Here is a 14740-nt window from a genome sequence, read left to right on the forward strand (position 1 = left end):
AGGGTGCACATTATATCACACAGGGAGGTTCCAATGAAAAGAGACTACCAAGTTGCAGTATGGGAAATGAAGGATCTAGTGTATTTATTGCTCGATCCAAACTAGGGACTAAAAATTAGAATACCTCGCTACTTTACCTTTGACTGGCCTGGGTTTCTTCCACCAACTTAATGAAAGGAAATACTGAATGGTTGGAGTACTCTTCAATGGCTGATGTGTTGAAAATGTGTCCTCATAGTTAATCTCACTTCCTCTGGATGAAACGTGTGTTTACTGTTGATGTTTACCCAACTTTAAATCTGTCACTTTTGTTTCTGCCACTGTTAAAAAAGCTACTTTAAATCTACAATGGCTCATGAAAATATAAAAACTGACAATGTTTTAATTTATAATAATGTGTAAATTCCCATGTGTGTTCCCTTTGACCCAGACTGCCTGTAAGGAAGGTGGTGTCCCAGAGGGCAGTAGCAGTATGGAGCGTCTTCCCCTGCTGGCTGACCTGGTGCTTTATTACTGCAGACATGCAGACCAGCCCGTTCTGGTTCAGCTCTACCAGGCTGAGGTCAGAAGAGGATCACACACACACACACACACACACACACACACACACACACACACAATGTGAAAGTACATTTAATGTTCACAGAGTGTTTTGTTTCTTCCAGCTGACCCTGGCAGGAGGAGAGAGGAGACGGGAAGTGTTCATTCATTCTCTGGAGCTCGGGCACTCTGCTGGAACCAGAGCTGTTAAAGCCATGGGTGAGTCACTCTGACAGACATACCCAGACAGCCACAGCAACACACACACACACACACACACACACACACACTTATACACAGTCTAATGTGTACTGTATTCTGTTTGCAGGTGCAGCTAGTAAAAGGTTTGGCATTGATGAGGAACGAGAGGCTGTCCCTTTAACACTGAGTGTTGCCTACAACAAGGTATTGTTCCCACCAGCAGATTTCCTGTAACTCAAACAATAAGACAAGATTTCAGAGCTGGAAATTTTTTTTTATTTTTTTTTTTATCTGGACTACACATCTTCACTCACTTTCAGGTGGCTGTTAGTGGGAGGAGTCAGTGGACTCAGACAGAGATCGTCTGCACATCAATTAATCTTCACAAAGCCTGCAGGAAGTCTGAGCATCTATGTGACGGTGATTGCCACAGCCCCATTCTCTCTTTTCTGTTTTTTTTTGTTTGCATTGTGTTTCTAAGTAAATCAAATCCTCTCTGTCCAGATTCAAGGATAGAAAGTCTGCAGCTGACGATGACTGAAGTCCTGAAGAGGCAGTGCTCCAAGTCCAAAAAGTACTACAACCAGGTGAATGTTGGTTTTACACGATACAAAATACAATCTCATGCACACCCTCCCTTTGAAACACCCCCTCTCCTTACACCTCTCCTCCATGCACATTCCCTCTGGCAGCACATCTCAATATCAGAGGCGAAGGTGGACAAGGTGCAGGTGAATGGTGGAGATGATGGGACGACTTTTGCCGTGTGTCTGGATCAGGATGAGAAGAAGTTCATCCAGAGTGTGACCAGGTACAACACAGCATCGTCACTAATGATCATATCAATAAAACTGCCAATACAACAATAACATAAAAACACTTCATTACAAGTATAAAGCCTGCATTCAAAAGTGCAGTTGAAGTAATACTGCAACATTTTGGGAAATATGCTGATTGTCTGCCTGGTGGAGAGTTAGACAAGGAGATTGATACCACTTTCACATCTGTCAGTTGAATACAAAGCTACAACAACAGCGTATTAGCTCAGCTTAGCAAAAAGACTGGTGGCCTGACTCTTTCCAACAATAAAATCCTCCTGATGCTCACTGATTAACACGTTAGACCTTGTTTGTTTAATCCATACACAAAACTAAACTATACAAATTATAATTCATCTTTTTACAGGGGGTTATGTGCTAGTTAGCGATCTTTAGTGCTGGTAGGAACCTTCATACTGTGAAAAGTAATTAGCAGCAGCATTTAAATGTAGCAGAGTATAAAATACAATACATCCCTCTGAACTGAAGTGGCGTAAAAGTGTGAAGAAGAATGAAATGGAAACACGCATGTAAGGCACAAGTAACTGAAATCTGTACTTAAATAAAATAATCAAGTAAACTCATTTAGTTGCTTTAGTCACTGCTAGGGCTGCACAGTTATATAATTGAAATCACAATATGGCCAAGTGCAATATCCAAATTGCAGGAACTGTGATTTTTTTTTTGTCACAACATTGTTGTGCGTTGTTAGAACCATAAGCATTGTGGTGCTACAGAGATGCCCCGGCTTACAAATCATATTCTCCAGACATAAGGGAACATGCTTGTTTGGCACAAGACCCAATATGAAATGAATATGAAAAGTAAAAACGTCATTCCAACTGAAAACATGACTAATGTTGCAATCGCATTATCTGTCAAAATAACTGCAGTATGAATTTTTTTACATATCGTGCAGCCCTGAGTCATAACACCTGCATGCATTTACATTTATTATGTCGACACACATGCAAAGAAGCTGTATCTTGTGTATCTGCAGGTGTGAGGTGTCTCTGTGCTGTAAACCAGGAAGCAGCTCAGACTGGAGGTCCTACAAGCCCTTACCAGGCCAAGTGCAGCCTCTACACCCGTCCTACTGCTCTCTGCTCTGCCTTCCCATCACCTCCTTCTCTGCCTCATATTCCTGAAACACTTTGTACTGCACTGAACCAAACAAGGGGAATTGTATGTTACTTAAACAGGGAGCAACACAGGATGCAACACATAGCTACTGAAAATGAAAGCAGAACTAATAATAAGGGTGACATTTGTTAACCCACACACTTTATATTTCAGGTTTGTCCTGTAGCTGACATCAAGGTGTGTCACACTGTTATCAGAGGGCGGAGTGTTTTCCAGCTCTCTACTCTACTGTCTGTCTTACTGTGTATTAACTGTTGTTGTTGGTGTTGTTGTATGGAGGATTTCACAGGGTCTCAGGGTCCCAGCAGGGCTTTGAGAGACATCAGATGTCAATTATCTGCTGTCACCACCATAAAACTGATTACTTGATTACTAATGTGTACGTTCTATTGATCCATGACAGAGAAAAAACCTCTTTGTTAAAGAAATGTATAATAAAATAAGCTATTTATTTCAAAGTGATAGCAATGAAAATACATTTTTATATGTTTTTAAAATTGCATTTCATTATGTTCTCTTTTTTTATTATTATTTCAGACTGTTGAAATAAACTAATTTTTCATTCAGCTCTGGTCAGTCTTTGTTCTCACTCTTCGGACAGTAATCGCCTCCCCTGAACTTCCTCACAGAAGTATTCATGCCCTGTTTCACTTACACGAACAACACTCACTGCCACTATCATGATATTATTTCACTCACAGGTGGCAGCAGTGGAGAATCTCTGAAGGGAAACTCTTTATGTTTCTTTCAGAGTTTTAAAAATTTTTAACACAATGGTAACTTCTGGTAACTCAGTGTAACTTTAAATGAAATGAAATGAAATGAGTCATGCTACTTTCACTCCTTATGGCAGACAGGATTGTATAATTCTTTTTGCACAGTGATCTATCAGTTAACATTTTCATTATCTATCTTAAACTCATGCAGATGGTGTTCTCCAGTGATCATTCCGATAAAGCGTGATCACCTCCAGTTGTGCCAGCTGTGGGCTGCAGAAAAGACTCTTTATTCATTTCAGTGCTGAAATAAATGAAGCAACCAGGTCACTGCCGAACCTTCACTGACGGGGGATAACAGCATCAGGTGTGACGAGCCGAAATCAGGCAGAGAGAGATTATCCTCAGATACCAGAGAAGTTTGTTGACCTCACAGGTATGTGCTTTTATTTCCTCTTCAGTCGCTCAGAATTACTGCAGCACACAAAGTTGTTCTGCTGGTTAAAGCTTAGTCTAGAAAAATGTAAATAATAATAATATGACAATAACACTTATGATCTTCACTTACAGGTGATTTGGCTCTCTCGGCTGTGGAGTCAGGCCTGCACAATGAAGTCAAGGCTCTTCTCAAAGGGATGACCAGCCACGGTGCTTCCCAGAAAGGTAGCTACACCTGAGGGAATATAAGACACGAAGACGTTTTAATATAACCAATAATACAGTAAAATATTCTTTAAAAAGACAAAATAATTTAGAAAAAAAAGATTGATATCATCTCATGTATTTGAAGTAAATATAATGATGGCTAGTTAGCTTAGCATAAAGACTGGAAATGGGAGGAACAGCTAACTTGGCAAAGTAACAAAAGCTGCCTACTGGCTTATAAACTGGTTATAGCACCAGATATAACATTTTTATTACTGAGATTTACCTCATACCTTCAGACTGAACCAGGCTAGCAGTTCTCCCCTATCTTTATGCTAAGCTAAGCTACAGGGGGTTTGTAAGATTTGACCCTTTTGTCCAGACTTAAAAATGAAAGTCAAGTCTTTAAAGTGTTTCTTTTTGCAAAAGCTTGTGTGCTTCTCTCTTTGCAGACGAGGATGTTTTCATTGTTTATATTTGAATGAGCCGATTAATTGTTTGTCGATTAATATAGATCCATAAAAAAAATTCACGCATGCATATCATCCCACTGCTGCACACTCTCTACTATGTGGTTATTCAGGTAAGATGAATCTGTGTGACATGATATGTTTATACAAAGTCTGTAACAGTGCTAAGCTTTTTCCAGTTGTGAAAAGTGTATCATGGGTTGATTATTCATCATTAGTATTATTTCCCATCTTACTGAATTGCTATTCCAATATTTTAACTTAACAGCCTTACTCTGCTGTGGCCCTGAGCACTCTGAGGAGCATCAAGATGGAGATGACAACATCAGGTATAAAGCATCAGTGAACACATTGTCAAAAAGCTGACATCAGCCATACGCACTATCACACATCCATCCAACACTGGGATAATGCTGTAACATAAACACTCTTTACAGACCATTTCTTCCCTCAGCAGGCTCTTTGTATCAGAGGAGACTCGTGGCAGAGCAGTACTTGAACAATAAGCATTTCACCTTGCAGGAAAAGTGAGTAACAACTTTCAGCTTGTATGACTGAAGGAGAGTTTAACACTAAATAAACTATTTTATTACAACCATATTGTCTCCTGCTTCTCTGTTTTCTGTTTTTCCACCAGGGTGTTCATGTTTGCAGACCCAGCTGTGTTTTCTGCTCCACTGGAGGCAACAGTGAGAGCACGCTTGGAGGTGTGCAGCTTGCTCAGGGACACATCAACCATGGAGAAAACACTGATGATACATGTGCTGCAGGCAGGGCTGGGGACGGCATGCCAAAGCTCCAGACTGGCTCAGGCTCCGGAAGTAAGCAAGTTTATGAAAATGCTTGAACAAGTGAGAGCAAAGTACATTTTTAGCCATGCTAACAGTTTGTCCACCACTTTAGGACCTGACTGAAATATCTCAAAAACTATTGGACAAAGTTCCATTAAATGTGATAGATGCAGTATATTTATGGTTCCCAGAGGATGAATCCTACTGCCATTGTTTTGGTATTCTCCTGACTTTTCATCTAAGGCTACCAACAAGTGAAAGTTGTCACTTATCCTGCGAAATAAATTGAACAAAATTTTATAAAGAATTTCAGGGTCCCCAGAGGCTGAATCCTATTGGCTTTGGTGATCCTTTAAATTTTCGTCTATTGCCGCTATGAAGTTCAATTTGCAGTTTTGAATCCTTTGTGTTAACTTTTCCTCTAAAACAGGGCAGAAGGGTATAAAGGGTATAAATGACGGGCAGCTGGATGTGCAAACTATGTGAACAGACTACAGCAGATACAGAGAGAAATCTTGACTGCTGCTGCTGTTGATGGTGCATGTTCTGCACACTGCTGGTAAAGCACATGTTTTTATGAGCAGAGATATGAACATTTAAACAGGATTGTCGTCTTATATCTTTCCTCTGTTCTCTCAGAAATAACGAGAAAGATTTTAGCTCTGTGAGCAGCACGGCAATGTCCTTTCCAGAGATCAAATGTGATCTACGTGAGTAAATAAGACAAAAACCAATACTGCCACTACTTTATGTTTCTGTTACAATATCCACAGGTAAATAAATCACAGTCAATGCTACTGCAGGAATGTACATAAAATTGATCTTTCCTGTAGAGAATGTGTTGGCAGACTTCACCCTGAGGTCCTGCTCCAGCTCTAGTGTTGATAAAGAAGAGAGGGACAAAAGACAGTCAGTTCAGTCTGAGGACAGTGGGATAGAGAGAGCTCTAAAGGAGAGAGACTGTGATGACACAGAGCAGCCTCCAGTCAGAAACTGTGCCAGCATTCAAACGGAGAAATGCCTGTAAAAACACAAAGACAGATACACTGAGTCTAATGAGGGAGAAGATCGAAGCCTTTCCTGGAAGCTCTCATGTCCTTAAGGAAGACAGGAGGCGTCACACAGCGCGGGTGGTGGTAATGGGGGATGCTCGTGTGCTGGCTTAGCAGGGCTTATCACTCTATTCAGTGAGCAGCTGGGTTTTCATGCCCATACAGAAATGTATATACATATATGTCCCTATATCAAGGGTGATGTTCTCATATATATTCTGGGAAAGTGGTCTCTGACTTTTGATCTGACTCACTGTTTATAATGTCAACATATATTTACAGGTTTTGGGATGGATATATATTTACATCAGATATGTCTACAATATAAGCGTATGTATTTGCATTGGCTAGGCATATATGTCAATATATGAAAACATTTACATTTCTAATATGTTTCATATGTAATAATAATCCATATGTTCTTTTATTTGATACGTACATCAGTAGAGGTGTGGCAAAGTGGTGTTTGTTTGCACTTGTGAATGAGAACAGTCTGCTCTCCAGTAATGTTTTCTATATATTTCCCAAGAGAGAGAGATAGAGTCAAAACAAACAAACTGAACCTACAGTTGTACTACATCCCAGTCACAGATGTGGAGCCTTCGTTCAGTCCACCTGTGAGTTACTCAAATCAACACTCACTGATTGGTGTGAATAAAAATATCCTATATGATAATAATGTGTTTTGTATCCCTAATAGTCCAGCCCATGTCAGGATGGGGGTAGATGTCTCTTGCCTTCTTGGAAAGAGTGGATCCATGGTACAACAGCAACATTAACAGTCTGAGAGATACAATCTCCAAACTGGCTGGATAGATAACCATAGATTTAAACAACACAGAGTCTACATCCACATTCTAGCAGCTCTGTTAAGCTGTATTTGGGCACAGCATTACTCTGAGCATGTACATCTTAGTTTTGTATTTTAGCACGCTAAAAGTACAGCTGAGGTCGACTGCCGTTCATACTGCCAGACAGCTAGCATGGCTGCAAACACAAGAGCAGCAGAAGTTATGATCATCTGATACCATCTTTCTTGTGTGATGTCTGTCCACAGCAGCACTCGAATCACAGGCAGCCATCAGAGAAACACCTCTTCCTCCTGGATACCCTGTGTTACTACCTCTGCTGTGGGACTCAGCCAGTTAACCTACCGCTCTATACTGTTAAGGTACTGGGCTGTTGTGTGTGCGTAGATATTAAAATTAACATGTATGCAAATGTCAAAAAGCAAGGCTGGGTTTTCATATGTCAACTGAAGAAAATATCATATTATCACAGTAGTAGGAGGACTGTATAGTTATTGTTGAAGACAAGGGAAATGTTATTCTTACTTAAAGGAGCAATTTGTAAGTTTTACTATCGCTACATAGCCAATGTTAGCAGCTGTTTACTTACCAGGCTTGATGAGAGCTTCAGCCATCGTTGTGTACAAGACGTTATGATACATTTTCTGAGCAGCTACATCTTCAGGGCAGACTGGATGTTTCAGAAAGTGAGGAGACAGCCCGACTGGGCTGGAGCTCGCTGGTTATCATGCTAACTTCAGTAACAAAAACAGATAACTTTACTACCTGTCCAGCACCAAACGGTGTACAGGAAAGGTGAGCAGCGAGTTGGTAAGGATAACTGAACATTTAGCAGGCAGAGAGTCATTTTACTTTAAGCCCCTCTATTTGTGAATTCTCTCTGCCACCGAATGTGGTGAGCTGGTTAGTTAACCTCAGTAGGAGAAAAGAGGTGATAAAGACAAGATGATGTTGGTGTTGCTTTCCACCTATGGTAGATACTGACACTAGTGTGTTAAGTGTATAGTTACATAAAGTGAGGCTTTGTCTCTGACAGAGGAACGTTCTGAACAAAGAAAGAAGTCAACAGTGGAGGTCTTTGGGCCAGTCATCACAGTCAGTTATACATAGGTACTTCTATGTCCCTATTATTATTAATGGACATATTGTAATATTCCCATATTAACAGCAGCAGCTGGGCTGACTAAGGCCAACTATATTTTTATATCTTTAACAGACCTCTTAAGCAAACAAGAAGTCGTAAAGGGAGAAGCATCCGTGACATGTGGTGTAGTGATAACATCAGCGCCGGCAGCTGGAACAACAGGTTGAGCTTTCACGTTGATTTGTGGTTATATTTAGTTGACAGCTTTTTTGTCAACACAAGAAGAATTTTTAAGAAATATGAATAATTATTTTCACTATGTCCAGGTTCTTTGTCCAAGTTATTTACTTCTACTTAGGAATATAGACCAATTAGATAATTTTTTTAATGATTATTTTTATAATATTTATCATTTTTATTATTGTTTGAAGTGATGTTAATAGTAGTTGTGGTCCTGTAACTGAACCTTTAATACACACTGTTAAGCTTTCTAAAGTTTTTCTGTTCTGAATCATAGAAAATCAAAAGTCCCGTCACTGCCAATCAACACTTTCACTGGTGTGGCCCTCTGAGGGGCGTGAGGTGTCTTTTTCATGTGTGCACGTAATAATGCTCACACAATATTATATCAGCACTTTATTGTGTGTTGCATGATGTTCAGTGTTAGAACATCTTTCTATTGTGTTGTATTTAATGTGATGCAATTGTTATTGTCATGTTAAGCCTTTTGGATCCTCTTATTTTGGTAATACTTGATAATATGGGTTCAAAATGGCATTTTCCATCTCCTTTAGTGGCATATAAGTGATGTAAAACTGAAGTAAGTTTGAATTAACAACCAGCAGTGAAAGAAGTACTTGAATTCAAGTAAAGTCCTGCAAAAGTACATGTTTTACTAGCAAAATATACTTAAAGTTTCAGAAGTAAATGTACTCACTGTACAGAATACAGAATTAGTGGGTCCTCATGCACAAGTTAATTATCTTCTACAGCAAAAACAGAAAATAAAACACATTTGGGACTTTGGAGCTTTCCTGTTAATTTGCAGGACAGGTTACAATTACTTAATCATTCTTGTTAGTACATGCTAACACGGTGACCTCATGTAAATCCCAGCGGAGCTTTGCACAACTGCAGCCTGACTAGGTCTAATCAGCCACATTACTGTGTGGGCCTGCAGGGTCTTTAATGTGCAACATACATATTTCTTTTTATAAGTTAATCACATGTTTATGTGTGTAAATCAAAGTAACTCGTAATGTTAAAATAAATGTAGTGAAGTAAAAAGTGCAATATTTCCCTCTGAAACGCAGTGCAGTATAAAGTAGCATAAATTGCAGATACTCAAATAAAGTACATGAAATAGTACTGAAGTACAGTATTTGAGTACTTCCACTTTGTTGCTTTTCACCACTGTTAACAATCATTACTTGGTGATCAGTTAAGTGGTAACTAATCACATACACTCATAGTTACTTGATCATTTCTTAATAGTGATCAACAGGAGCTTATAATATAAGAAATGCATTTATTATGTGTTACCTAAGCAGATGTTTGTGTCTTATAGTGATGTTCATATAGGAATGAATCCACTACGATGTTCAGTTTAATGGTAAATTTACTGAAACCTCTTCTCTGCTCTGAGGAGACTCACTGTAAACATTCAAACCATGTGACATGAGTTCATACATTACACTTTTTGAGTATTTGGTGGATAAACTCAGCTTCCTTGTATTTGTTCTTCCTGTGTGACAGAATTATGCTCAGTGTGGATGTAGGAAGTGAGCAGTGAGTAGTGTAATGGGAAATATTGATATAACTCATGTATGTCTATGCAAAACTGTGTAACCAAAGACTGTGTGGATATTTCTGATGAAGTTTTGAAGTGACCTATGTATACCTTTTGTGGTTGTGTAAGAGACCTTTGTGTGAACTGGTGAAGAACACATGTAGACAGTATATGTGGATGCCTTTGCCCTTCTTGTCGTGATAAGTGTTGCTCATTTGACCCCTGTGGAGACAGAGCTGTGAGTTACAGTGACAGTGCGTTGGGGGAGAGGCAAGCAGGTGAAGACTCAGCACAGAGACAATCCCGTGAGAGAGAGTATCGTATTTTGTCTTTGTGGGATGTGTTTTTGGACTATAAGACCGTGGCCCTGGGAAACATCTTCAGGCCGCTCACTCACTGACTGTGCTGCTGTTCGGTTGTGTTTGTGTGACTCCATTCATGAATGCTCATTAAACTCAAGAAAGACAGCTGACGCGTGAAGATCTTCTTTTTTCAACTCTTTATTGAACAAGGTAATCATTTTGCCACCACAGCAGTTAAACTTCATGAATGGACTTTTAGCTGCTGGGAGCATCCACACCGTCGGGGGGCGCTGTAGTCATGGAAACAGCACCAGGTGTAAACCCGACGCAAACAGTAAAGCAACTTCCAGACTGGAGCAGGTGTCCCCCGCCACCGCCGAGGCCGGATCGCGGCTGTAAGGCCGACAGCAGGGATGACAAATGATCCGCAGGAAAGTTTAAACAAGTGTGTGCGTGGGCAGAAGTTGAAAGGTGAGTGTTTAAAGTTTTCTTTTTATCCTACAAGGACGACGTGACGTGGACTAGTGCTCCACATGTTGATAAGCAGCGGGGACAGGTGGGTCCAGCCTGACAGGTGTTAGTGAGCGACTACTTCCTTTTTTTTATTTGAACCGCTTCTTTCAGTTAAAGGTAAAACTAAAAAAAAAAAAAAAAAAAAAAAAACAGCAGCTACACTGGAGTTCTTCTTACTCCGCTTGTTTTAAAGTTGGGCCGACACTGAATTTCCGTGTTTGTGCCATGTTGCTTTCTGCCAAGATGCTGGTCTTCGCTGTGCTGATGGTAGAGGTAAAGACAGGAGAAGATCTCAGCTCTTCTGTTCCGAGCACCACAACATCAGAGAGTCCAGCTGCAGACAGGATGCTGGCTCAAACAGAAAACAGTGGCCTGGATGCATGAAAAAGCAACGCCTCTGTTTATTCCGTGCTATTTTTATTATTTTTTCCACTTCACCACCGTAACGACTGTATTCTTTAGTACATAATAATGTTACTGGTGATTTGAATTAAACATGAACTTAAACGTTTAATGAAAGCTTAATTCATCTTTATAACATTCCTTTAATATACATAATGTGATAATTCAATTCAAATGCACTAAACAGGACTGCAGTGTGGGTCTGTTCATTAGCACTTTTCAGGTAAATATAGTTAAAAAAAATCTGTTTAATTTAATATCTTCAGGTTTAACTTTTGGTCAAAGAAAACAAGACATTGAGAGACATCACTGAGGGATCTGTGAAGTTGTGATGACATTTTTTCACTATTTTCTGTCATTTTTTTGGATGATTTGATCAACAGAAAATGATCATAGCCTTGCAACTGCTAACAGAAATCACTGATATCTTTCAAATAGTCATTGATACCAATTGAGCAGCACTGGAGGACGTAAGCACTGATTATTCTTATCTGTTGAACTTTATTATTTCCCGTCTGTCTGTGTGTCTGTGTCTCTGTGAAACCTGTCAGCAGAGACTGTGAGCTGCTCAGGAGGACAATCATGAAGAGGAACAAGCAGATTGACATCAAGCGTGCCCTGGCTCTGGCCGCCGTCTTTAACTTCCTGTGCTCCTGCACCAGAGCCTGCCTGCTCCCCTTCCTCACCCTGTACTTCAGACAGCTGGGCCTGACTCCTGCGATGACGGGCATCATCATGGGTGCTAAGCACCTGATAACGCTGGTCTGGAGCCCCGTGGCAAGCCTACTCTCCAAGCACTACAACAAGAGGCGCGTGGTGATAAGCGGCTCTCTTGTGTGTTCGGCAGCAGTCGCTCTGGTTCTGCTGCTTGTCCCTCTTACAGATGTGCGCACACAGAGCGGCAGCTGTAACACGACTAATCTGAGCGGCGCTCCAGTCCAGAGCCTCAGCGATAACCTGCTCATCAGCAGCGTTCAACCTGAAACATCATCGACTAGAACGCACTCAAAAGATCCCGTCTCCCAGCCTGGCGTCACGTTTCCTGCGAAGACGCTGGCTGATACTAAATCTTCCCCTGTTACGACGAGTAAAACAACACTTTATCTGCACGGTGATGATAAATCCCATCCTCAGCTGTCACAAGATCACAAGCAAGTTTCTGCTTCTTCTTCTGTGGTCAGCGACGGTCTGTCAGAGCCAACGATCAGCAGCTCAGGTGTGTTTCCTGCCACCAGCTCTTCTGCCACTGCAGTGAGGAGTAAGAGGTCAGACTTGAAATCAGGATCTGAAGAACTGCACGGAGAACAGACGACGGAGGAGGAGGGCCGGTTTGACTTTCTGGGCAAGCTGAAGACCATGGACGCTCTGCACCAACTCTTCTTCTTGACACTCATCATCGTCTCGGTGTGGGAGTTTGTGGCGGCCCCTCTGGAGTGGACGGCAGACGACGGATTGTATGAATATTTAGATTTTGCGGATGCGTCAGACCGCTACAGCAGCACCGGGCTGTGGGGGTCACTGGGGGCAGCGTGTGGGGTCGGTGGAGCAGGGTTGCTGGTCAGCCAGTTGAGTTGCGTTATAGCTGGTCAGGCTTCCAGGAGCGTGGTGCACTTCTACTGCTACGCTGCTTTGGCGGCTGTGGCCCTGCCTGCAGCTACCTGCCTCCCGCTCCACCTGAACAAGAAGCGAGACCGGGCCAACGGGCTCCTGAAAGCCACGCGGCTGGTGCGTGGCTCCCCCCGCGCTCTGCTCTGCGCCGTCACCACCCTGCTGGTCGGGGTGGCGGCCTCGGCCGTGGATAACTTCCTCCTGTGGCAGATGCAGGATCATGGGAGCAATGAGCTGCACATGGGACTGTCTCTCGCCCTCGCTCTGCTCTCACAGGCCGCCTTCCCTCTGCTGGCTGCCCGGGTGTCCAAACTCCTCAGCCCAGGAAGGGTGCTCGCAGTGGGGGCTGCAAGTCTCAGCCTGCAGTGCTTCTATTACTCCTTCCTCTGGGGACTGTGGGCTGCTCTGCTTGTCCAGACATTGAGCTGTTTCAGCAGTGGAGCCCTCTGGTGGGCTGTGAAGGTCCAGTGTGAGGATGTCGCCACGCCAGGGGCTGAGAGGAGCGTGAGGAGGGTCTACAGTTCGCTCTCTCTCCACCTGGGAAGCGGGCTGGGGAGCTTCGCCGGAGGGTTCGTGGTGCAGGGGTTTGGGCTGACGTGGCTGTTCAGAGGAGTGGCAGCGGGTCTGATGCTGTGGTGTGTGTGTCTGCTCCTGCTCCAGTGGAGGGCCCCTCGCCAGCGCAGGATCAACTACTCTCGCCTGTTGGCGGCTGATGCAAGTGAAGCCAGTGACTCTGAGTCCGAACAGGAGAGAGACTGGCTTGATAAAGCGATGGAAGACGACAGAAGCAATAACAACTTTGGACGGAGGATAAACCACTGAATTTCACAGTGGACAGATGAGTTTCACTGTCACTAAACCACATCATCATCCCCCTGCAGGTTAGCCCTGTCCTTTATCAACACACCATCTTTATCGTCGACCGGCCTGACCAGAAAAATTCATCTCCTTCCCTGACACGATTAATTAAAATCCAAGTGATGACTTTTAACTCTCATTACTGCTAACTTTTTTTTTTTTTCATAAGAATTAAATTTTTGTGGCACTGCATCTGTCTTGCCTTTTTATCAGTCTGCAGGTGTCACCTCTACTGATGAACTTATGGACAGGTCTCTGGGCCACTCATGCCTGTACAAACTCACATTTGCATAAGCAGCCATTGTGTTCTAGAGCAAACACAGTAGCAGGATTATGGGTGGGCAGAAGAAGGACTCAGCAAGTTTAACAGCTCAGGCATCGTGATGATAAAACACTTCAGCCTTTTTAAAAGGAGTGTAAACACAAGACATGTGCACAAGGAGAGGCCGAACCAGACCAGCTTCCTGTTTCACCACACCCAAACACAAACTGTTTATCTACCTGCAACTTCCTGACTGGCTGCTTCAGTCTCTCTGTTAGTGCCTGTTTTTTTTTTTGTTTTTTTTTTTTAAACTCTGTGAAATGATAAGATGATGATGAGAATAAATGACTGTGTATTTAACTACAGTGAGTTCAGCACATGAAAGCTGAGCTGTGAGATTCTTGTGTTATGCTGGTGTGTGCAGAACATTTAGAGGGCAACTGTGTTTGCTAAATCTGTGTGTGGAAGTGTTTGTCTAACCTGTGTTTCAGAGTGGGTTCAGGTGGAAGGATACCTCATGTCAAATCATCCACTTTGACCTGTGGGGAAATATATTTTAAAGATACTTTAACACGTCATTTGGCTCCTTAACGTCATCTTTTTGTCCATTAAGTTTCTGTGTCACTGAAGTTTGTATGTCTCAGTTGTAAGTCTTTGACCTGTGCCAGACCACAGTACTGTGAAGAATAAACTGATCCTGCTGAAAGAATCATCCTGTTTTCACAGCAGACACATCT

General features: G+C 42.2%; 3 protein-coding genes across 5 annotated transcripts in view; all 3 read left to right on the forward strand.

The window, feature by feature from the left end:
- Nucleotides 1–3268, forward strand: part of LOC139618506 (phosphoinositide 3-kinase regulatory subunit 5-like) — a 78896-nt gene extending 75628 nt beyond the window's left edge. For both annotated transcript variants that reach the window (XM_071474470.1, XM_071474472.1), the window contains 7 exons: nucleotides 431–562; nucleotides 666–759; nucleotides 869–945; nucleotides 1062–1161; nucleotides 1246–1328; nucleotides 1434–1552; nucleotides 2560–3268. In XM_071474470.1, coding sequence (XP_071330571.1) covers nucleotides 431–562; nucleotides 666–759; nucleotides 869–945; nucleotides 1062–1161; nucleotides 1246–1328; nucleotides 1434–1552; nucleotides 2560–2707 — 753 coding nt within the window. In that variant the 3' untranslated portion in view covers nucleotides 2708–3268. The remainder of the gene's footprint in view (nucleotides 1–430; nucleotides 563–665; nucleotides 760–868; nucleotides 946–1061; nucleotides 1162–1245; nucleotides 1329–1433; nucleotides 1553–2559) is intronic.
- Nucleotides 3269–3375: 107 nt separating this feature from the next.
- On the forward strand, nucleotides 3376–9217 carry pik3r6b (phosphoinositide-3-kinase, regulatory subunit 6b). The gene is made up of 6 exons (XM_071474482.1): nucleotides 3376–3854; nucleotides 3989–4081; nucleotides 4578–4646; nucleotides 4802–4862; nucleotides 4988–5060; nucleotides 5171–9217. The coding sequence occupies exons 3-6, from the start codon at nucleotides 4599–4601 to the stop codon at nucleotides 5445–5447; spliced, it is 459 nt and encodes a 152-aa protein (XP_071330583.1). The 5' UTR covers nucleotides 3376–3854; nucleotides 3989–4081; nucleotides 4578–4598; the 3' UTR covers nucleotides 5448–9217.
- A 1339-nt stretch (nucleotides 9218–10556) lies between these two features.
- Nucleotides 10557–14712, forward strand: mfsd6l (major facilitator superfamily domain containing 6-like). Of its 2 annotated transcripts, none has more exons than XM_071474474.1 (2): nucleotides 10557–10831; nucleotides 11830–14712. In XM_071474474.1, exon 2 carries the CDS (start codon nucleotides 11858–11860, stop codon nucleotides 13703–13705), a length of 1848 nt encoding a protein of 615 aa, XP_071330575.1. In that variant the 5' UTR covers nucleotides 10557–10831; nucleotides 11830–11857; the 3' UTR covers nucleotides 13706–14712. The 2 variants fall into 2 exon arrangements, with proteins under 2 accessions (XP_071330575.1, XP_071330574.1); XM_071474473.1 differs by having other exon boundaries at nucleotides 10561–10831; nucleotides 11827–14712.
- The last annotated feature ends 28 nt before the right edge of the window (nucleotides 14713–14740 follow it).

The sequence above is a fragment of the Trachinotus anak genome, unplaced genomic scaffold, assembly GCF_046630095.1.
Source record: "Trachinotus anak isolate AG129_WGS33_773 ecotype Australia unplaced genomic scaffold, CSIRO_AGI_Tana_v1 ptg000003l, whole genome shotgun sequence".
Classification (NCBI taxonomy): Eukaryota; Metazoa; Chordata; class Actinopteri; order Carangiformes; family Carangidae; genus Trachinotus; species Trachinotus anak.